The sequence below is a fragment of the Mercenaria mercenaria genome, chromosome 17 (assembly GCF_021730395.1).
Source record: "Mercenaria mercenaria strain notata chromosome 17, MADL_Memer_1, whole genome shotgun sequence".
NCBI classification, from domain to species: domain Eukaryota; kingdom Metazoa; phylum Mollusca; class Bivalvia; order Venerida; family Veneridae; genus Mercenaria; species Mercenaria mercenaria.
The window spans coordinates 3,332,677-3,358,812 of NC_069377.1; the positions used below are offsets into that span (position 1 = coordinate 3,332,677).

The 26,136-nt window shown below is 29.9% G+C and overlaps 1 protein-coding gene across 1 annotated transcript; it reads left to right on the plus strand.

Annotated features, from left to right (window-relative positions):
- On the plus strand, nt 1–24,872 carry LOC123536376 (uncharacterized). Its single transcript, XM_053528672.1, has 10 exons — nt 1–16; nt 1,287–1,429; nt 4,094–4,224; nt 20,013–20,154; nt 20,592–20,659; nt 22,446–22,592; nt 22,985–23,129; nt 23,369–23,422; nt 23,976–24,115; nt 24,228–24,872. Exons 2-10 carry the CDS (start codon nt 1,306–1,308, stop codon nt 24,870–24,872), a joined length of 1,596 nt encoding a protein of 531 aa, XP_053384647.1. The 5' UTR covers nt 1–16; nt 1,287–1,305.
- The last annotated feature ends 1,264 nt before the right edge of the window (nt 24,873–26,136 follow it).

Genomic DNA, 26,136 nt, shown 5'->3' on the forward strand with positions numbered 1-26,136 from the left:
ATCATTCCTATACAAGGTTTGCAATTCTTTTGTCTTTTTTAACGTCAATTTTTCAAACATATTTCATTTTTAACGTCAAAATTTCAAATTTCCCATTTTCATTTTTAACGTCAAAATCAAAAAATATTTATAAACAATAAAAATTAATGATGAAAAAATAAAGAAAACTTATTTTAATGTAACACAAAATTTGTTTTAAGAGGTTAAGGCTTGCTATACATTTTTAGATACACCCCTTGATGCCGTGATTCTGTGAGTCTTAAAGTTTTCCGTGTTTGGGAAATGACTTGATGATTCACGTCCCCCAATAAAAACGCGTAAAGAAAAAAGGTTCTTTTCAATAAACTGGGAAAACCCCATTTTTGATTTTTTTATATTTTCTTGCGGCCATAATTGTAAAATCACTTCAATTTTAAAAACTGAATACCCAATTTATCGAACTGAACTAAAGGCTTTTATATCTCCTTTTTACAACCATTTTAATGAAAGGGCGTATAAAAAATACAAAATTCTTTGAGATCTTTCATTTTTAACTGCTTCGTCATACGGGGATCTTTTTCTCTCCTCCCCATATTTTTTTCTCCCCCCTCTCTCTCTTCCCCTGTCCCCCCGTATCTTCTCTGTATACCCCCCTTTCCCCCCCTCTCTCTCCCAATCCCTCAACCCCCCTCTCACTCTCTCTTTTCCCCCCCTCGCTCTCACCACCATTCCCCTCCCTCGTCCCTCCCCTCCACCCTACTCTCTCTGTAACCCTCTTTCTCCCCCCTTTCCCCCCTCTATACCCCCCCCCCCCCCCCCCACACACACCCCGCCCTACCCCCTCTCCCCCCCTCCCCCCCCCCACCCCCCTCTCTCTCTCTCTCTCTCTCTCTCAAATAAATCATACAATATAGTGATATAGTGATAAAAAGCTCTTTTACTACATGTTGTTATTTTTTCAGTGAATTATCAAAATATGTTTGTTTAATATGAATTCAACAGAAAAAATCCTTCGTTGATCATATATCTCTGTTTCCTGATTTGCTTTTTCAATGAGTATGGCCAGATCTGAATAATATACATAAAGTCAAGGGATTTACACATTATTTTATTAACATGAGTCTGTACTGGCTTCAGTGCTTTGAACTGGCGTGAAATATTTAATGATGCATAGTGAATATAGCGTTTGTTGGACGCCTCGAAATTTAGAATTCGAAAAACAAAAAAAAAAGTTCATTCCCAGAAATGTACCATAAATTCTTCCAGATATCTGCTTTCTTTCCATTATAATTGATATGTCTATACAGTTACAGTGTGGACTTCACCATGTCTGACAGAAGTCTAGATCCGGTACGGTACAGGGCGGCTAGTTTGAAACTGGCGAATGGGACAGTGATCTTTATTGTGGGTACAGGGCGGACGTTCGCACTTTTACCGGCCACACCTACAGGTAAGACAACTGTTTGGATCATTAACCCTTACCCTGCTATATTTCTTTAATGAGCTCGTCTATTTTTCAATTTGGACAGTAACATTAACTGTTAAAAGGGGTGTTTACCAAAAATATACTGGCTGAATGGCGAAGAGTGCAGATCATGATCAGACTGGACAGATGTGCAGGCTGATCATAATCAACACTGGTCGCAAAGGCAGAATCAATCGTATCCAGCATGGTAAGGGTTACTGAGCATTTTAAAAATATTGTTTTGCAAATCATTTTCATAATTTTATGAACTGTCTACGCTTTTACTTTGCTTTTGAAGGCACTGATCTCCAGATTTTCACTAAAAATACCTTTCTTTAAAACTAAAGTTTGGTCAAATCATAAACATTAGAATATGATTTTTTTTGTTTCTGAATAACCTTAAAAATGCCAAATCAAGAAAGAAATATGCCCGAGTTGGGAATCGAACTCAGATCGCTAAGGAAATAAAAAAAATCTTGCGACAACGGAGGAAAACGTACAAATGTAAAGCTTTATAATTAAGGCAGTTTATCTTCGGTACCCCGTTACAAACGCTTTTCAATTTTGAATGGAAAAAAATAGTAAAAACAACTTCCTCTTATGTGTTTCCATAGAATATAATCTGTCAGTATATAAGTTTCAAAGCCTTCCGAAAAAATATAGCAATGATTTTCTGATATCTAATAAATTTCTTCTCTTTTTGTGGTCGTGATAGAATTTTCATTTACTAATTGTCGAATTAAACATATGCTCAGACCCATTGCATGCCTTCATACTATATATAAATGTACATCAAGTCAAATAATAAACACAGTTTGAACACTTTGAATCTCCCTCGTACAATAAATAAACTAGATTAAAATAATGCCCTAACTTGATTTACAGAAACCTTTCACATAACATTAAAAAATCATGCATGCAACACTGAATGTACCAATAATATAAAACATTTAAATCTGATATCTGTTATATTGTGATTACGTCAGAAAGGCAAATTACATTAACTGCTACTATCCGACTTTGATGATAGTAACATCCGCATTGTAAGCTGCGACATGTCAATCAATACGTTACATGAATAAAATATGAATTAATCTGAACGACAATTTTCCTATTATGTGCACTTTGTTCTAGCTACCGTGTTCTTAAAAGCACAATTAATAAAAACCATGCAATAAATTGCTGGCAAAAAATATGCATTCCAATTATGTCATGCCGTTCCCGTTTTTACTCCGCCAGTTAAGTACTTTATGACATGGCAATTAATATATAATTGATTAATAGATAATGCAATCTCTATCCAGCTGACACCGAAATTATGTCATGTCGTTCCCGTTTTTACTCCGCCAGTTATTTAAAGTACTTTATGACATGGCAATTGATATATAATTGATTAATTGGTAATGGAACCTCTATCCAGCTGGCACCGCAATTATGTCATGCGGTGACAATACATCATAACTCTACGGTAGCAGGTCAAAACGCAATTATACGCGAACTAATTTCAATTCGAGTTAGGGCTGTCATCGATAGAAACGATATCGATGTATCAACGATTTTTTTTTTGTCGATCGATTATCGATTCCCATTTTCAAAAATCGATATTTTACAGGGAGAAAAAACTACCCAAATAAACACTCAGACCCTAAAAAACAACTTAAGTTCACAAAGTTGTAAATTTGGATGAATGCAAAAAAGGAGTGAAGGCAAATTAAAAATGAAAGATGTTATTAATTTTTATGTATTTCTTTTATTTCATAAATACAAATACAACACAATCAAACAGAAATATGGAAAGTCGGCAATAAAACTTAAAATAGCATTTACAGGAAGGTATATAGTATTATATGAACAAATAGGTCGTTAATCTAACTTAATAATCAATATATCGATGTATCGTCGATATTTGTCTTCTGATATATCGGTATCGTCGATACACCTAAGACCCAATCAATGACAGCCCTAATTCGAGTACATTTCTAAAAAAAATAGATATGTACCCACCCTTTGATACCAAAATATTTTTCACATTTAAATGACTATCAAAAATATGTTCGACTTCAAGAAAGTCATCTGTTGAATAATAAAAACAAGAAAAGACGAGGTCAAAGTTCAACAGGAAAGGCCATATTACAAAAACACAGCCGCCGTACGGCATTTTTAACGATTATAATTCCTATGGAAATAAAATAAAAAATGCATCAAACAAAAGATGAACAAACTAAAAACGAATAGTAGATTCGGACTGAATGGCGTAGTAATGAAAATTCATTCACCACATAGCACCCTCTTTAGCATAATCATAACTTTATGAAACAAAAAATTAAATGGACTTCATGCTCGCAATATACTAGAAAAAGCGTTAAGTCCAAATAGAGGATGACATTTTACGACCGCTGCACGTCGCTTAATTGTGATAATTAATGAGATCTTTAAATAGATTCATTGAAAGCTTGAAAATCATAAAAATAAAACAGTCGTAGACTAGATTTGATTTATGTGTGTCCATAAGAGGGGAAATGAAATTTCCAACAAGTCCCATAGCGCCGGCTTGAAAGTTTTTTGTGTGTTTCTTTGCGTGATTTCATCTTTTATATCGTCTAGACTGACATTTTTATTATAGTATTCATTCATTGTTTTGTTTTTCAGTGGCAGGTGATTGCTATGCATCGTACCTGACAGCTAACCCGTTTTCAATTAACGTCACAAAGACAAACATGACACACATTTACTGCTCGGGGTTTTGCCGCGAGAGAAACTACCCACAAGGCGGTGTTCACGTAAGAATCATTGCTTCGTACATTTTCAATAATGAGCTTATTACTTCGTCGCCTTCATGCAAAAAAAAATGTAATAAATTTACTTCGACAAAAGTTAAAAATTGTCTAACAACTACTCTATCTTAGTTTTTCCTGATGAAAGGTCAATGTCCATGTCAAAAAAGATCAACATATCTACAAAGTTTAAATCTTTGAATTCTACACAACTTTACAAAAATTTTCTTTTCTTTAAAACAAAAGTCCCTGAAGGAGACAGATGGTTGGTTATGTTGCTAGTAGTATTAGAATTACCGAAGCGAGCGTCTTTTACCCCACTTGACCTTTTAACCCTTGGTCAGGACTGACCAATGCCGGACAATTTAAAATCCACAGGTTTTAAACCCAACAATTAACCCAACCCTAAACTTATAATACTAACTCGCGAAGCTGAAACCTTCGAGGTCTTTGACCCAGTCAGACCTACAGTCTTCGGTTGCACTCGGTACACTTGTACCCTCAAAATCTAACGACACCAGTCATTTTCTTTAATAAGTTTATCAATCAATATCGTTTGTAAGCTCAATGTAAAGCGACACCGGTGTCGTTCTATTAATATTTACTTTCATTCATAAAGTTAACCGCGATATGTTTACATTTGTAGTACAATTCGTTTAAACTTCCTTGTGATCGATTTACGTTTTACAGGTGATTTAATATAAGTGTCATAGGTAAATCAAGTGCATTTTTTAAAAATGATAATGCGGGAAACCACAAATTCAACCAATCAAAAGCCTGCCATTTTTCTGCCAAGTTGGCAGCAAACTGTCATTTGCTTTTACTTTGGCCGAATCTTTGGCCGAATCTTTGGCAGAAATTTGGCAGATTATTTTTATTAATAAAATGTAAGGTGGGTCTATGGTCTTTGATCTTATTTTCAATTAGTAAGTATATTATCAGGGTACACATAGTAATTAAAACTTTAATTAAACTTTTAATTAAGCTTTTAATTAAGCTTTTAATCCAAAAATCTGTTTCTATCATAGGATACAGGTTCATCCGATATGTAGAATTTGATGTAACTATCCCTCAAAAGCGAAAATGTTATTTCTGTAGATGCCGAATCGTTATAAGGATGAATATCAAACATTGTCTCTTGTTCTTGTGTTAGATGAACTTTAATTTTTTTCTTATACATAGATATTAACTGATCAGTGTCAAAGTCCTTGGCTACTATATTTACAATATTAAATGAATTAAATGGACCAAAGGCTGGATTATAGTCAAGATTCCACAACCTAAATATAAAATGTGATATTGGGCTTTTAATCGGTTTATCCGGTTCACCTATGGGTCTGGCCCCCGTTAATAAAAATTTAATATCTATTATATAAGTTCCGGTTTTTTCGATCTTAAACACACCCTTCAAAAGCACCCTTTGTCTAATTAATTGATATTCTTGGTTTGTGTTTATAAAATCTTTATAATCTAATAAAATTCCAGGTCTTACTTGAAATGCATTTAAATAGTTCAAACCAGCCATATCTTCATATGTTGAATATATCCAGTCACCGTTACGGTCAAAATACTTTTTCATTTTTACATAATCATAAAGAGTGTTATTATAGTATTCAAAGAGAAACACTTCACGTCCCACTTCCTCTACCCTTTCTTCTATTTTTTTGTCTTTCTTTTTAAGTTTAAGAATTATTTCAGCTAAATCATCAACTCGTTTTGTTGTAGCAACTTCAGAAGCAGATAAACTATCAACAACACCTTTTGTTCTAGCTAATTGTGTTTCTTGTTTTAAGAAAACATTTTTTACTTTTGTAATTTCTTCAGTATTAGTAGAAATTTCTTCGACATTAGCGGTTATTGCTTTAGTATTAGCAGTAATTACTTGGGTATTAGCAGTGATTGATTCTCCTTGTTTATCTGATATTTTAACTACAGAGTCCAAATCATTTGTTATTTTTTTAATTTTATCATTAATTTTATCATTAATTATCTTAATTGCTTCTTCTTGTTTAGCTGATATTTCAACTACAGAGTCCAGATCATTTATTATTTTTTTAATTTTATCATTAAATTCATTAATATCTTCTTGTAATTTTTTTGTAATATTACTTAATTCTGCATATTTTAAATTGTGACGGTTGTCAACAATACTAATCCAATTTCGAATTTGTTTTTTAAAGTCATCTATTTTAGAATTAATTTCTTTTTTAAAGTCATCTAATGCTGTATCATGATCATCACCTCTTTGTGAAGCTGCCTTTTCCAGTTCAGATTTATATTCTGCAAATTTGTTTGAAAATGTATCGAGTAAATCTTGATTCCCTTTTGTCATTTCAGTATTTAGTTTATTTATTTCTGTTCTGATTTCTAACTGATACATATTTTGTAACTTTTTCTCAGCTTCAATAATCTTGTCTTTTAGTTCTTCATGTTTAATCATACTATCTTTTAATTCTTGAACTTGAGTGTATAAAATGTTTAAATTAACTCGAAATACTTCTTTTATGTTTTCATCTGTCAAATCAGATTTCTCTTCAAGTTCTTTAATAGAATCAGTCATAGCTTTCATTTCTTCTTCAATTTTACCTTGTAATTGATTAATTAATAATGAATTTTTTTTTAAAATCTTTTGTTAATTCTTCAATATTCTTTACTTCTACTTCTAGTGTTTGTTTTATACTTTTGACATCTTCAAGTTTATAGTCATCTATTACACTTGATTTTTTTATACACAAACCGTCTTGAAACTGCATCGTTGGGTTTATCTGGATTTCCTAGGTTGATTATTTCATTACCTCCCATATCTAATGCTCTATTCATTGTGTTATCAAGTTCCTTATTTCTATGAAGATACGATTCCGTTTCCTTTTTAAGCTTTTTGAATTGTTTTTTAGTAGCATAATCACTTAAATCAATATCAAATTTAACTTTACTTATACTGTCAGGTTGATTATTTGTTTTACATCATTAAAAACTCCATTATATAATTATTATATATTACCAGTAAAGTTTTTTCTTAAAAACTTCCTTGGTTTGTCAATATATAAGAAATCATATTTTTGATTTGTTGCATTAGAAAAAAGTATCACGATCTATATTTTGTTCATCACAAATCCTATTATTTTCCATTTTACCTGGACTTTCAAATAAAATATAATGTGAACAGTTAATTCGAATATCTTTTGGTGTTTTATAGTAAGACTGACTTAAATAAATAACACAACAGTTTTTGTGGCGTCCTTGAATAAAGTATTTTGTTATTTCATTTTGAACCTTTTTATCTTCACATACAAAATCATCAAATATTACTACTTTTTGTTTTCTGATTCAAGATTCTCACAAGGTTCAATTTGGTCGGGATCAGCTGAATATTCAAGTATTTCATTTGGATCTAATTTAATCTTTTTTGCAATTTGATTTAAGTTGTTAATTAAATCTTGGTATTTAGATTGTTCTAAGTTTTTAGCATATAAGTATAATTTATCATAATATATAAGAGGTTTTCGAAGTATATGCATTAATGTATTTGTTTTTCCAGATCCAGAAGATCCACATATTAACATTCTAAAACATGAATCTGGCATAAAAGGATAAAATTGTTTAAAGTTATTGGATTTATCATTTTTTGTATCATAATTTGGAATTTCCATTTATATAATATTACATTATTTTACAATATCTTACATTATCTTACATTATTTTACATTATTTTACATTATCTTACATTATTATATAAATGCAATCAAAACTTAATGAAATGATAATAAGAAAAAAATTAGTCGGGCAAAAGATGAGAGATCTTGGAGAAAAAATAATGAGAGAAAAAAATAAGAAAAGCTACAATCGGGATATGTTTTACTGAATTTATAAGCCAATTACTGAAAAAATAGAAAGTCAAAAAGAACAATTATCAAGTCAGTTAAAGCATTACCTGGAATAAAACAACAATTAGCATTACTAGGTGATGAAATGAAAGACATACAAACATACCAGGGTGTACCACAGCTATTCCAAGAACCGTCAATTACATGGTCTCCTGAAGATGTGGCGAGGGAATATAAAAAATACAGGGAAATAAACAAAGAACCTACTGAAAAAGAAATTAAAAAAGTACTGAAAGATTATGAAAGAGAACAAGCTTTAAAATCGGCTTCACCAATAGATTGGGGAGATGAATCTGTTGAACGGGTTTCTCAAGATGAATTTAAAAGATTAGAAGATTATGGAAGAAAAAAGATGGGAATAACTGAAACAACTGATGATACAACTAAAGATACAATTGAAGAATCAGAAGAAGAAAAATTTGAGGCAAATTTAGATGTAAATATTGATAAAGATGTATTATCAGATTGGAAGTTACCTGTATTATCAGAGTTAGTAATAAACAAAAATAAAGATGATTGGATAAAAACAAGAAAAGAGGTTACCGAAAAATTAAAGAGATGTACTCGTAAAATAAATGAACACAGTAAAAAAAATCCAGATGAAATAGTTGAATTTACAAATGCAGAACCTATGGCTGCAGGTGAGTATGTTTCGGAGTTAGAATTAGACAGAAAAAATCTTAAAAGATATGGTGAACGCTTATCAAAAATGATTAATGACTCAGAGGTAGTTGGAAAGGGAATAAGATATCATAACCCATATAAAGTTTCACCAAATGGACAATATGGTAATTTAATTATTAACTTAAATAAACTTTATGGTCAAAATAAGTTAATTGCCAAGGATAGAATAACTGGAAAAGAAGTAATTAACACTAAAGTAGATGATGATTTAATTGGTTTAATTAATAAAAGATATAACAATAATAAAAAGCATTCAATTCATTCAAGAAAAATATTTAAAGAATTAACAGAAAAGTCAGGATTACCTTTCAATTAAAAGATCTATGAAATTTAAAAAAGTAATTAGGGGACAAGGTTATGACGTTTGCCCATTGTAATCCGAAAGAATTGGTTAATGACTTGGAGTTAATTTGCGGTTCAATTAATGCTGGAAATAATAATGAAGAACTAAAAAATGAAGGTATTAGAATAATTGATGAACTATTAAAAATGAAAACATTGTTACCAGAACAACATGAAATGTTTTATAAAAATTATTTTTCTTGAATTTAAATTTTAGTTAAAGTTTTTAGTTAAAAAGATATGTTTAATAATTATAAAATGGAACAAAAAATAGTATTATGTTCTGAAACAGTAAAAGATAATAAAATACTCCGAGTGATTTTACAATCAGATTTAGTCGTTCTTTAATTTTAGATAAAAAAAACTTATGTTGTTGGTTTGGATAGTATTAACACTATGACCTACTCTTGGCAAAAATATTAGTGATGAATATGACAATAAAAGAATTCGTTTTTCATAATGGTAAGGATTGGAAAGATATTATATTTACAATGGTTCTTACAGTTACACAGATATTAATAATTATATTAAGGAAACATTAATAAGTAATGATGATTTTTGAATTTGATAAATCAGAAATTGCACGAATAAGTTTGGAATTTGATTTAAGTAGTTTTAAGATTTTGATTTCAATTACAGATAATTTTAAGTTGGATTTGGAAATATCAATTTTCATACATTGCTTGGATTTGAAAAAAAAAAATTAGACAAACTGAATGGGGAACTAAAACACCAAATATAACTAACTCTCTGGATACAATTTACATTCATTGTGATCTTATTGATAATTCACTTGTTGATGGTAATTTCAGTGATATTATCTATGCTTTAAGTACTGCAGATTTAAAAAAGAGCTTATCCATTTACAAAAGAACCACAAAGAGTTGGTATTCTGAATTAATAACTATATTATAAATTCAATTAGAATATATATTACAGATGTATTTGGTAGAATAATTAATTTTAATGAGGTTGAAACAAGTTTTACACTAATTTTAAAAGAATTTGAAATTATAAATTTTAGTTTTATATAATGTACAAAAAAGTTTATGACAAAATAAAGGAATATTTATTTATGTTGATGCTCACACAGGAGAAGAAATATACACGGGAGACCTGAGGTCTCCGAGGACGCAGTCCTTGGAACAGGTATCTTTGACACTTTAACGAAATTGCTTTCAAGTTCAGCCGCATCTTCAATTAGCACAGCTGGAAAAAAAGCTTTGGAAACAGCAGGAAAAGCAGTGGCTAATAGCCCCGGGAGACTGTTGTCTTCTGCACTTGAAAGTGGAACAAAAAAGGTTGGAACAGAAGTTGGAAATTTAGCTGCAGCTAAAATTGTTGAAAAACTTAAAAAGAAACCTGCTCCGGCAGTTGGTAATTTAATTGCTAAGGAATTACAAGAAAAGAATAATAAAAATAATAAAAATAATAATAAAAATAATAATGATAATGAGGAGGATATTGATATAAGATTAAATAGATTATTGTCAGGATCGGGGACGCGTAAACGTATTAACAGATTAATTTATAAAAAATAAATTAAAAACTAGAATAAAAACTAAAGTTTTAACTTTAATAAAAAAATAAAATAATATATATTATATACATGTTTAGAACAAAAGAATATTGTGAAAGATATGAATTAACTCCTATTCAATTAGATACAGCATTAATATCTGTCTTGGGAAATAATGTTAAACAACAAAAAAACGGATATCACTTTACAATTAATGATAGAAGTTCATATTTTGATTGGTTTAATGGTTATTTTGAAGTAAGTTTTAAAGTAAATAAGCTTGCTGATGGTAATAATTATGCTAATGGAGATCAAATTGCTCTAATTAATAATGCAGCTTCATTAATTGATCAGTTAGTGGTTAAACAAAATGGAAAAATTGTATATGATTGTAATAATTTATACAAAGTAATAAATGTAAAAAATTTAGTTGAACTATCTAATGATTATGCAGAATCAACTGGAACAAATGAATTTATCTCTTTAGATACTACTGCTACTGCTGAAAGTAGGAAGGATCAAGCTGGATATAATAGTGGTTTCGCTATTAGAAAGGCATTAATCCAAGGTGGTAAAGAAGTAAATGCTAAAATTCCATTAAATAATTATTCATTTTTTCAAGGTTTAGAAACTAATATTTTACCTCCAAGTCAAATTCAAATAACACTGCAGCTGACAGATGATGATGAATTAATTTTTAGAGCTGGTGGAGACCCAGGTAGAGTAATTGTAACAAAATTAATTCTATGGGTTCCACGTTTAATTTTCAATGAATTTGGACTTAATTTAATTTCTGAAAGATTTACAAAAGCAAGATGGTCATACCTTAGGGAAATGGTGACACAATCAACTGATACACAACAAACTAATATAACCTTTAGAATAACGGCTGGTGTAATAAAACCACAACATGTATTTGTTTATTTACAACGACCTGATAAAAGTAATTCACAAGAACATAACCCACATTTATTAGATACATTTCAAATTAATGCAGCAAATGAAAATTGCATTTTGAGCTCCTGTCGTCTTGAAGTTGGTAATGGTGTTTTTTATCCAGAAACAGAATACACAAGCATATCAAGAATATATGATGATGTAATTAATTATTATTATAAACAAAATAACAAAACTACTGGAAGTCTTTTAAATAGATTTAATTTTAAAAGTTTGTTTGGATTTATTCATTTTAACTTGGAATATAAAAAGGAAGTAATAACAGAAGATCCTAAGCATATTACATTAACAGCTAAATTAAATATTCCACCAGCAGCCAATATTCGTGTTTATGCAAATTGTATTATATGAGGAAACAGTTGAAATAAATACTATTGGAAATGAACTTGTTATTGTTTAAATTGAACTTGTTATTGTTTAAATAAAATAAATATAAATTAAAATAAATATAAATATAAATTATATATAATGTCATCAAATTATATTGAATATAAAATTAACCTTACAGATGGACAAAAGAAAAATTTAGCCCGAGCCTACAACAACAAAATTCCACATACTTTTAGATTAAAACATGAACAATTACGTGGAAACTTTCCTTTACTATTAACAAAAACACAAATTAATCAAATTAAAAAGGCTGTTGCAATAAGAAGGGATTAGAAATTACAATTTCAAAAAACAAATGTCCAGTCAAGGTCAAAATGGTGGATTTTTAGGAGCTTTGGCTGGTTTGTTAGGAAAAACAAATTTTCCAATGGCAGCAAAAATAGCTCCAAAAATATTAGCCCCTTTAGGCATTGGAGCCCTTTCTGGACTGGCCAGTACTGGTGTTAGTAAAATAAATTGGAAATGGTATTATTTCAGTAGCTAATGATAAGAGAAATATGATATCACCATATCTTACACCTAATCAAAGAAAGCAATTAGTAGGATCTGGAGTGATTAAATTAACACAAAAACAAAAACAAGACGGTGGGTTTTTAGGTATGTTGGCTGCTAGTCTAGGAATACCTTTGATTACATCTTTGTTAAGTGGGAAAGGATTACAGATTGATTCTCAACGGAGACCTTACAGACGAATTCCTATAGTAAAAAAAAAATAAAATTTATAAACAAACCTATTTCTAACTTTGAAATTGAACAATGGGTAAAACAATTAAAAATTAAAAACTTTAGGGGTGTATTTAGTAGAAATAATTTACTAAAATTAAAAGAAAAGGACGAGTGTGGAATTATAAATTTGGACGACTCTGTTGGTCCTGGAACACATTGGGTTTGTTACTTTAATAATATATATTTCGACCCATTTGGACTTCCTCGCCGAAAGAAGTAATTAAGTATTTTACCAAATGTAAAATACAACAATGTTCAATATCAAGACAAAACAAGTATGCTTTGTGGTTTTTTATTGTTTATTTTTCATTAAAATGTTACAAGATAAAGTACCGTTGTATGATTTATTGTATAAAATACTAAAAATTAATAATCAAAGAGTAAATGAACAAACTATTATAAATTAATTTAACTAAAAAGAACATTTATTTAACTAAAAAGGACATTTATTTAACTGAAATAATTAATATAATGGGAATATTTAATAATATAAATGAAAAAGTAAATAAAATAGAAAAACAAATAGAAAGGCAATTAATAAGAAAACCTCCATTGTTTTTAACAAGTTATACCCAAGATACTGATAGTGGATTATTTCAATGGAAAACTGTAAATGCTAGTCCTGGTTTAGTTCAAAATGGTAATAATGTAAGAATTAATTTTAATTGCATCTTAATTATTCTTGTTGATGCAATTAAATTAGATAAAGGAGAAGCTAAATTACAATTAAAAAATAAAGAAAATGTAATTCTTCAAAGTTACAATGCAAAAAATAACAGAAAAAATGAATCTATTTCTATTAATTATGCAAATGAATTTAAAATAAATGATGTTATTTCTATTAATTCTTTAAACGTTATGAATATTCAGTTAACAATTTATGGTTCTATAATTTAATAAAAACTTTAATAAAAACTTTAATAAAAAACTTTAATAAAAACTTTAATAAAAAACTTTAATAAAAACTTTAATAAAAAACTTTAATTAATTTAAGAATAAGCTAATGTATCAATACCATTATCAAGAATATATCTTTTATCGTCATAACATGATAAAGATGTTTTATTTATAACATAACTGGAAAGATTGTGTTTATTAGAACGAATAACTTTAAAGGTGTGATTACTTTGGGTTGAATTAAACAAAGTATCTTTGTAATTTTTATGAACTATTGTTTTCTTAACAACAAGTTTTTTAATTCCTTTACATTTTTTAATATTAACTTCATTTTCTAATAAATATGAATACATTTTACTTCTTAATCCGACAAATTCAACAATTACTACACCGGCAGCTTCATCTTTAAATTTTCCAATTACTTTTTTATTATTATCGAAATAAAATTTTGAATTACTATCATAATCACTATTATCAAATAAATCTTTGTCCTTATAAAAGTCTTTATACGCATCTTTGGTTTTAATTTCATAACATAATGAATCAGTGTCAGTGAATAATAATTTACAATTACCCTCGTACTTTTCCTTAATGTAATTATAATGAAAATCATACATTAAATATTTTGATAAATCCAGAATGCACATTCCAACATAACAAGGTCTGTTTAATAACAAACTTTCTTTTATTCTATGAATACCAAAAAGGTTAGAATTAAACATCGTTGAACTAACAAATGAAGGTTTGGCTATGTATTTTAATAAAATATTTTCATCATGTGTTAATTTAATTTTTAACCCTCTTGCGTAAATTCTCCCTTGTCTTACCGAATACAGAAATTGTTCATTAACTTAAAAAAGTCCTTTTCAAATGAATTTTTTGCTTTAGATCTTTTTTGAGTATTAAAATCAATATACTTTTTTAAGAACTTTCGTCAAAAGTTAATATTTTATGTATTTTTGTTACTTTTAACCCTAATTGTGTATATAGTTCAAGATTTTTATAATGAACTACATAATTTTGTTTTTTCATTAAAGTTGGAACTAACTTCTTTACATTACTTTTTCCTATTTCAAATTCTGTTTTAATATTTTTATTATAATCAGAAAGCCATTGATCTGGTATTTTAATTTTTTCAGGAGCTACAGGATAATCATTTTGGGTTTTATGTAATTCTTTTGGATATTCAAGATCACATTCAACTATAAAGTTAGTTTTACCTTTTGCAATTAATTTCTTAAATTGTTTTTCAGATATAAATTTAAAGTTTCCAGAGGGTAAAGGTTGACACATAGCCCAACCGTAAAGGTTATTGGCGTCGAGGTACATAATGTATTTGCTTTCTTCTTTTGAATTATAATCCTTCATATATTTATTGTTTGCTTTACTGTATCTGTTTGAAATATAACTTATTCCTCCTCTCAGTCCCTTTTCAATAAAAAGATACATATCAATATCAGTTATTAAATCTAACTTAATTCCAGTCATTTTTAACATTGCATCCCAAGCTAACCCAGGACTACTAAAATAATGACAAGGATCTAATTTGTAGTACTCTAAACATAGTTTTCTAAAAATTTTCAAATACATCAGCTAAAAGTAATACGTCAGTTTTTAAATATAGATCATGATATTCTCCATTGTTTAATTTTAAATTTATTCCAAACATTTTTAGCATGTTCGTATTCATTATCAGAAATATTAGTTTCATTTAAAATTGAATAAAACTCTTCTTTAGAAGGTAATTCTGTTTCTTTGAATTTTTTAAATGAATCCATGTAATCATATGGATAAACACCTTTTGTTTTTAATAAATTAATGCTTTCACAATCAAATTCTTGAGATGTATTTAAATTCTGGAATATTTTTTACTAGGTTATCCAATGATTGAGACATAAATTGGAATGAATCAATAAAGACCAAGTCGGAAATCATAAATGCCATATATCTTTCCATATTGTTAGGAATAACATTAATTTCTTTTTTGAATTTCCCTATTTGTTGCATAATAAAATGACCGTCATAACCTCTTAAATTATGAAAAATAACAGGAATTTTATGTGTTAGTTTAAAATTGATATTACATTCTGAGTGAGCACTTCCTCTGAATTTTCCTGTTATATGACAGTGATCTCGGACAGGATTTTCATTTTCCTTATATTCTTTTTCACAGATATGACAAAACTTTTGTTTTTTAAATTCGGTTGAATCATTTTTAGACATTCTTAGTTCTTTGTTGAAATGTTCTTTAAATATTTCTTTACAATATTCCTCTTCCTCAAGCATTTTTTCAATAAACTTATAAACTGCATTAGGACCTCTATAAATCTGGGTTGGTTTAGTATAACTGTTATCATAACAACAAACAACTTTATAGCCGTAACCACAATCTATATGATTTTGATATGGTTCAGTAAATGAAGATTCAGTTGATGGTAAAGCAGTTAAAACTTTTTTAGTTATTGATTCAAAATCAGCATAAATTACAAAAGGTACTGCTAAACCTTTATGATAATTTTTAAATTGTACTTTACTTCCCTCTTTTGGCATTTTTACACCTTGGGTACCATTAATAGCTAAACAATTTGGAATATGTTCATTTAATATTCTTTCTTGAGTAAAATGTTGTAAGCAACTTTTACAAAAATATTTTCTATGTTGGTCTTTGGTTTTGTTAGTCATTAATCTATTAAAGTCTTTTATCCAAACATAATGATGAACTGGGGTCTCTGGTGATTTACAGTCGCCATTTATCTTATCATTAGTAATTAGCAACATGTCACAGTGTTCTTCGTATTGATACTTTGATATGTACAATGGATAAATACTATTTTCTTCATAACCAAATATATTAAATGATATTTCATTTAAAACTTCTATTTTAGGTATTTGATTTAATGTAACAGGAAATTTAATTCCAGTATAATCAAGATCGTTTATATGTTTTTTATATTTTGAAATTTTTTGAGGGTCTTTTTCAACAGGAAATTTGTAAGCTAAATGACACCATCTAAAACATTCGTTATCATCATTCTTTATATTTATTAATCCTTTCATTGAATTTTGTAATGGTTTTGGTAACTCTAAATAACTTGAAGCAGCCAATGGACTATACTTATATCTATTTATAATGAGCATCAACTGACTCTATTCTCCAGCCACTTCCTTCAGAAATCCAATTACCAATTCTATTTATTATTTCATCAAAAGCTTGATGTAAAGTTTTTTTTTTTCATTTTTGTTAATAATTTCTAAAGCCTTTGATTGAAAATAAGTGATTTATATATTGTATCAGTTTTATCCATTTTTGCAAAAGTTATTTTTAAAACAAAACGTTTATTTTTATACCTTTTAAAATTTTAAGTTCAGATTTAAGTATTTCATAAGAGTCGTTTATAGTTAAATATAATTGATTCTTTGGATCTTGTTATATTGTAATTTTAATTTCAAATTTCTTATAATATTGTTTTGAAGATCTCTCGATTTCCATCTATATATTATATTTAGAAAAAAAAATCTTCAAGCAAAAAAGGATTAAAAAAATAATTAAAAAAATAATTAAAAAAATAATTAAAAAATAATAAAATATAATAAAGTTTTAAATTATCTTTAAGAAGAAATAAAATATTTAAATTTATATCTTTTTCCATTAACTTTTGATATTCCACATTTTACTCGGTTTGTCCCTTCACAACACATTTTTATTAACCCCGCATTAATACCAAATTCTTTAGATGCTTTGTAAGTGCTTCTATATATTTTTTCTTCATTAGTATCACAGTCGGTTACAATAACTTTTTTAGGATTGTTTCGATAATTATTTGGTCTGGGACAATCACATAATCTTTCATCATTTTCTTCTTCAGTTAATAGACAACCACAGTCCCATTCAAATAAAGTTCTTTTACGAAGATAAGGATCTATAACATTTGTAATTTATCAATGACGTGGTTTTTATATTTTATCGCTAACTATTTGATTTAACGATATTTAATAACATTTCTTCTTTTAAGAACTTTCTTATATGAATTTTCATCTGGATTCATTATTTCTCCTAAAGTGCTAGATAATTTTGGCATAATCATTCTATCTACCTTTCTAAATTAACCATCTAATAATAATATACTTATAGAAAAAAATCTTTAAAAACACACGTAAAAATTTAATACAGCTCTTCTTCTTTTTACTTTTATATCCGTTAAGTTTAAATTCCTTCATATGCATTTCAAGAGGTGTTGAATAATTTTTTTCTTTCTGCATTTCTAATAGTATTGTAAAAATATCCTGAATAACTTTTTTCTCTTCTTCTTTATTTACTTTTCCGATATGTGCTTTTGTTATAAGTTGTTTTATTTTTTTGATGATGTGATTTTAAAATAAATTTCTTGTCGTCAAGTTTTAGTCTGTTAGTAAATATGGTAATTACTGATGGAACAGCGCCAGCAAACTGCTACAAATATAGGAATAGCTGGAACAAGTACTAATGCAGCTGAACAACCAAAAACACCTGCTGTAATATATAATCCGGTACTTACTCTCCCGCAAAATTTATAACTTTTTCTGTAAGCAGCAGCTAGTTTTAGTTAAGTGAATAATTTAAATTTATCTATTGTTTCTATTCCATTATTATTAGAAATTAGATTTTTATTACTCATTTATATAATTAAACTTTTTATTTCTAAATTAAATTTGTTTCCAATTTACTAAATGGTTTCCCAACTATTAAATTTTTCATTGTAACCTTTCCCTTTTACTAAAGCTTGTTTTTTTATAGTCTCGTCTAATAACTTTTTCAATTCTAAAAACTTCTGTGTAGTAGGTAAAAGTTCTTGTTCATAAAATGAACCTTGAATTATTTCATCATTTAAATCTTTAATAGTGTATGTTCTTGGATTTGTATTATTAATTTTATAAATTATAAATATTTCCTCTGTCCAATTTGGTGTATATCCTTTTTCAAAATGTCTTTTAAGTTTACTTAAGCGAACTCGATCACCAATTTTAAATTTTGCTTTGCTCTTTGGTATCTTTAAATCACCATATAAATTAAAGTAAACAGTACCTTTATTTAAGTTTTTACTAGCTTCGGTTGGTGCCATTTTTATACTAGAATGTTTTGTTTTGTTATATTTATCAACCATATCCTGCAAATTATCTAAATAAGTATAAGTATTATTTGCTGTAAAATATTTCCACATTATTCTTTTTAAACTTCTATTAAATCTTTCTATTACTAAGCCTTTCCTTCATTAAATGTATGGTACATATTAATTTTTTTTATTCAAAAATGATTCAAACTTTTTATTATAAAATTCTTTTCCTTCATCTACCCATAAATTTTGTGGAATCCTTGCAGTCTTCGGGGACTTTTGTCCCTGAATTCTATCTTCTAAAATTATTTTTTCAAATGCTTCAGTAACAGATTCTCCAGTTTTATTCTTTAATGGAATAACCCAAGCATATTTACTAAATATATCAATAACGGTTAACAAGTACTTTACTCCTTTATTATATTTTGAAAAAGCTTGCATATCAACTAAATCAGCTGACCAAGTATCATCAATATCATTAACTATCACTCTTCGTTTCCTAAATTTCCTTTTAATTGGTTTGTGTAATTCTTCTGCTAATTCATCGCTCCAGTTTATTTCGGGGGTATACTCTACCCCCTTTTCCCGTTTTTTGACTTTTGTCCAAGACCAAGTGTGTATTTCGTTTTAATTATAGGTTTCACAACTAAATGTTTTGCAATCTTTTCTCCAAATGTTTTTGATTTAGTTTTATTTAAGTTGGAAAGCATTTGCTTATCACATGTACCCTTTTTTACATCACTGTCATAGCAAAAATCATGGTCCATACATACTGCATCCAGTTCATTGACAGGGGGTCCATTATCTAGGGGATTTCCCGGCCCACAATAATTATATCCTGGAAGTGTTAAACCTTTCTTAGGTAATAAAGGTAACATTGCTTTGTGAATATCTAAATTACCCCCTGTACTTTTAACAAACTTTGATTTCATCTTTCCACAAGATGAACAGGTAGCTTTTATCATTAGCCTCCCGTTTTTTGTTGTAACAAAGTGAGGATTTACATTATCTGTAAATTTTCTTTCTTTCAAACAATATATTTTATTTTGTAAACTCATCTATATCATATGTATTTAAATTTAACTTTAAAACTTTTTAGTTGGTTTTTAATTGGGTTTAAAACCTGTGGATTTTAAATTGTCCGGCATTGGTCAGTTCGGACCGAGGGTCAAAAGGTCAAGTGGGGTAAAAGACGCTCGCTTCGGTAATTCTAATACTACTGTTGCTACTAACTATTACATTTAAACGGAGCAGAAATACAGTTTATTCACAGTCGGGTTTGTTTTTTGGTGTTTGGTTTGATAGGGCGAAACATGTTCGTGTCTGGATGCGTCTGCTAGTGGACCTACATTGACAGCATGCACTGAACCTTGTGCAGGAAACTCTGATGAAATGTGTGGAGGGGCTCTACCTCCAGCTATAATCTTCAACGCCGTTAATACAGACAGTAAGTTGTATTTCACACTCTGGTGATATCCGATGTAAATTTAAAATCTTGTCAAACTTGTATCTTGTTGTATTACATCGCTTTGAGTGGGAAGTCGTGCCAAAATAGAAAAAAAACTGGAGTCCAACAGAAAAGCCACATTCAATGAAAGACCTATGCCATCTAAACAACACAACACTTGAAAATATATATACATGCACACAGACTACACATATAGACAAACAATATCGGCTATCGAAAACAGACGAAAACGAACAGATATAATAGGCGGTAAAACGGCACCAGGACACCACCCGGTCTATAATCGCTAAGCCTTACTCTTCTCAACATGTTCCAGTATTATTACATTGGGGTTATTTTAATCTTAAATTTTATTTCATTTAACAGTAAAATATGTATCAATATCTAACTTTATTTGAGTTTTTTTTTCATTTCAGTTGACATTTCACAGTTAGATAAACCATTAACACTGGTGGAGGAAGTACACGTAAATGGGGAGACTGAGGTAAAACCATTTTAGTACATATGATTATTATGTATATATTTATCTTTTTAATGTGCACCTCCATGCAATTAATTTTCATACTCAGTCAAGCCAAATGACAAGTTCTTAATAAGAATGACGTAAGAAATAAGTATAAATGTACGTATTTATAAATACAATACAATACAATACTTTTATTGCATCAAACATACAAAATGTTTTTAGCAAAAGACATATGAGCCGTGCCATGGGAAAACCAACATAGTGGGTATGCGACCAGCATGGATCCAGACCAGCCTGCGCATCCGCGCAGTCTGGTCAGGATCCATGCTGTTCGCTAACAGTTTCTCCAATTCCAATAGGCTTTAAAAGCGAACAGCATGGAGCCTGACCAGACTGCGCGGATGCGCAGGCTGGTCTGGATCCATGCTGGTCGCACACCCACTATGTTGGTTTTCCCATGGCACGGCTCAATTATATGTAAGCATAGACGTTACCTGTCAATAAACCTTAGGTCTATTAATCTGGTTGTAGGCATAGGAAATAGAGATCAATATAATTGCACATTTACTAATCCTACTAGATGTTTTGTATTACAAAAGTGTTTCTATTGTGACATTTTGATAGAAGCAAAACTGTATTATCTGCACTATTGTTTACTTACTGGTACTTTATTTTATTATTGGCTTGTTAAAAGTTATTTTTTTACCATATGTAAGTTGACAAAATCATAGGAACCATGTTTTGAGGGGTAAATCAAACACAAATGAATAAATCCTAAATGTTTTCGTTGTGCAAAAAAATATGATATTGTGTCTAAAACAGTTTTCATTTTCCACTCAATTGTGTAATTGCAAGGGAAGTAAACTAATAGATATCTCTGCTTATAAGTACTAGCCCAAGGCAAGAGTTGTCATTCTTTGTGGATCACAACGTTAAATTAAAAATTAAAACTTCTGTTATTGATATTAACAAAACTATCATAAACTTTACATTTGTGAAATCATTTTTGGTTGTTTCAAGGACTTGGAAATCCATTTCTAGACTTTATTTAATATATTACTATCATTGAAAATTTTAGGGTCTATCTCTACTGTTTGTTTAGTTGTCATGTCAGAAATAAACTAACTCATAAGTATTGAAAACGGATCAGCTTTAAGGCCCAATACAAAACGCCCAATTTGCAAAAAATAACACGGAAGAATATCCAACAGGGAAAGCCGCGTTCTAAATTTCTGAGATGCTCTTGAGTGTCTCCTGCCACCAATCTCAGAGACTAGTACTTGTTACTACAAAGAAAGTTGCATTCGAGTGTATCGGGGCTCTTCAAATGGCATGTTTAAGAACCAGACTGTTAAAAACTAGCCGGACATGCCTATTCTCTCTATGTTCGGATGACTTTCTGTCGCACTGTCCTTCTGGTCAGATCGGTAAATGTATCTGAATTGTTGAGTGTTTATCATAAAAATGGTGCTACACAATGTTTATAAATTTTGATTTTGATTTTTTTTCATGATCGATTTGCTATGATAACTGAACAGATTAAGTTATGGAAACACTTTGAATCGAAAGAAGCAGAAACTTCTATCGATTTATCATTACTTAATCTATTGGGTACTTTATGTATTGATATATAAATGCGTTCAAAGGAATGCCAACACTATGGACAGAGTAGATAGATTTTGATTTTCAAATAGCTTTAAAGTTGTTAGGTACACATTCTAATCTAGAAACATTTGAGATTGAATTAAACTGTATTTTTTTTTATTCATTTATGCAATCTCAAACATAGTCTTATCCCAAACAGGTGATATCGTACCAATGGGCAATGCACCTATACGGATTCAACGTGACGATAGCATCCGTCAACTTGCCGGCCTCTATCCGTATGGTTCTTCATTATCGTGCCGAACCATGTAGTGGTACATTAATACCGAATTCGACATATGAGAAGGTAAACAGTGTGCTGCTCCTACTCTCCTATCAAGTGTTATTGCATAAATACGTATAATTACTATTAGTAATTCTCCGATCGGACAAAGTATTTTATGAAAGTAAATTTATGGTTAAAGGGTGGTGCTTATTCTTTCTATGGAAAGGTGAATTTTGGGAAGCATTCTCCCCTAAAAATTTGTCAGCCTTAAAGCATGTTAAATTGCAAAATGAAAAGATGAAGAGCAGTGTGATGGCAGTATTCAAAATGATAATACCCATGTGCTGACTTCAATACATATCAAATTGCTTAAATCATTTCAGGATTTTTTATGTTTTATACACGTTCGTTCGTTTGTTTGATATTCGTCTAGAATAATACATGTGTTCTCTACATGTCAATCATCCATTCAGACTTTCAGTGTAGCTGCGGTAGATACATATTTTGTACTGGAGATGGAACCTCTACTTGTACAATGTGTTTATATCTCCCTGTACGACAACAACACAGACAATGCGACAACATTTCCAATAAATATGACGATGATATCAATTGAAAGTAAGCTATTAATACTTTCATGTGTTTGAATTTAACTAAAAATTGCCATTCTAAATATCCGACTGAAAATTCAAAATAGATAAAGACGAAAACGTTCGCTGCCTAATATCTTCTAAACATTTATATATTGTATTTGACATTCCAAAGTTAGAAAATATAATTAAGAAGCTTCCTTTAAGGTGCATGTACAAATTTATTTTAATCAGTAAGGATTAAACAGAATGCCTGTTTTCTTGCAGGGCACAATTTTGTCACGGCCCAGTTCTTTACTATCGAGGCTTCGTGGCAGACAGGTAGGGTTCAAATCATTCCATACACGGAACTTTCGTCAGTGTGTCAGTGTCGGTATCGCTTAGAACTGTATTGTACCCAATGCGCCATGTCTTACTATTTACAATATAATACTAGTAGTACATGTTGGCTTGCTTGTCAAAGTCAAAACTATCGTCCGAAGAATAGTTCTGACTATTTACTTCCAAGCCTTTTAATAGATGTTTTATTACATGACTTCAGAAATTAATTTTCAATTTCTTTTATTTCTAAATTTTTGAAATTAGCCCAGTAAAAATGTCTTGAATACAGACTGACCATTGAGCAAAAACTATTGGCCAGAGTCATGTAATAACAAGTTCTATTTTAAGAGGTTACATGACTCTTAGTAGAGGTGAGGTTATATTTGTTTATTGAAAAATAATATACAGGTATATTACCTGCTAAATGGATTTTAACTCTTATAAAAAAAAAAGAGAGAAAATACTGTTATTGTTTATAGTGGAGGTAATCGGATGTTAGTTTATCAAAAAATATACAGGCATTTTGTCGGCTAAATATATCAACTGATTTTAGCTGAAGAGCAGACGACGCCCACTCCAAGTGAAGAATGCGAGTGTGAATGCTGGGTATATAATTTGTTGTACGGAGACTCGCCCTACAACAACCTGTCCTATAAGCAGATTGAAGATGCCCTAAAAAATGTCACACAGAAGGTATTTCATTTTATTGTACATATTTTTGTTACTATTTACTGATATCATTCGTCTTGAATAAAAAAATATGTTTAATTAAACCTCGTGTTTAATCTGTTTTATTCTTGTGTAGCATGCAGTTCAAAGCGCGTCGGAACAATTCCAGCTCAAACGTCCTTTTATGCAACATTCACCCCAACCCTGGACTACAGAACTTCTTGAAGAGATAAAGGATATTAAACAAAAGCTAAAGATCACGGAACAAATTGAGAAAATTGTGAACAGCATTAACGTCAAAGTGTCTGATCTGGAGTCAAAATTGAAATCTCTAGATACTAGGGTTACTGAATCAGAAAGTGCATGCGAGCACAGCAACAAAGAAAATGAGCAAAACAAAGCAGACATAAAACGTGCGAAAGGTGAAATCAAGCAGCTCAAGGAAACGTGTAGATCTTTAGAAACGGGCTCTAAATTAGTTTCAGATACAAATGAAAAATTCGATTCAAAAGTGATAGACCTTGAATCAAGGTCTATGCGAGACAATCTTGATATGGGTAAGAATGCGTCAGTTAAAATTCTGATCGATCGCGCCGCCAGAGTTGGACACTTCGGCAAATCTATGAAACCACGACCAATCGTCGCTAAGTTTCACTACCCTGCAGAAAGGGAACATATGAGAAAAGTTCCATTTGACTTCACGGATCAGCTGAATTCGGCAAAATTAGGCATTGGCGAACAGCTTCAGAGGGAGATCAGGAAGGTTAGAAAACATCTGTAACCAGTGATGAAAGCCGCAAAAGTGAAAGAAAAATATATCAAATTCATCGGCACTAAACTTTTTATTGACGGAAAAAAAATTCAGCGAACGTGAAGATCCAACAGCGGCAACAATGAAACATTAAAGGTGTCAAAAGAAAACAAACAAAAAAAACATACAGGAGACAAGCCTTAACATACTATCGTGGAACATCAACAGTGTGCAACGAAACTTTTATTGATTATTTACCGGATTAAGATTTGCTATTTTGAAATGAAACGTGGTAATCATGGCGAATGTTGAGAACTTTTCTAGTGAAATATTCCTGAAAATAAAATCATAAAATACCAGAAAGGGACAACAGTCGTGATATATCAAATGTACACATCTTGGTCAAAATTAATCTTTATCCATATAAAGCCAGTTTGTTCCTTTTCAACAATCTTAATTTTTTGAACATGTTTTGTAATAATATGATATACCCCGACTGTAACGTCATATATATTATTCGAAATTCTTTAATTCTGTAGAATCTGATTTGTCACATATACAGGGGGGCAAGATGCTCCAGTTATAGATGTATACATTAAAGTGAGTTATGCGTGGAAAGCACAAAAGTGCACGGCATTGCATAGATTAAAGGCCAGATGAAGCTGTCACTAAATCTAAGTAATTGTATACCTTTGCAACAGCTTTCTATTGAAACATGTAGATATAGAAACAAAGAAACGATAGGAAAATTATACTCTATCTATGTAATGACATTGAAGATGAATATATTTCCAATTTATGCTTTATTTTGAGCAAAACATATACCAAGATATTGCCATGCTAAACTCACTCAGTACTTGACTTTTTACAATAGTTTGATGTATGTTTTGCTTTAATATGTTATCTTTACATTACTGTTGTATGATTTTGTTTGTGTGTAACGATGAATTGTCAATGTTCAAGTTTGACTTAAATAAAGTCCCTGTTCTGTTTGGCCTTATTTATGGAATTGGACTTCTTTCTCTTTTTGTGTATCGTACAGTTTCATTGATTAAGTACTGCATAAGACTTAGTCGTAAAAAATCAAAGGCATGTTAGGTGAGCAGGGATTTTGTATATCTGGCAAAGACAAGCTTTTCTGGACGTCGCTGTAAACATGATATAACAAAGATTCTAACATGACTCGCTTTGATTTCCAGTTAAACAAAGAAGGAAATCAAGCTCTGTATAGTCTGCGATAAACAACGGTTGACGCGCGGACCGGTAAGAGAGCATTATGACGTCAATTAGGACG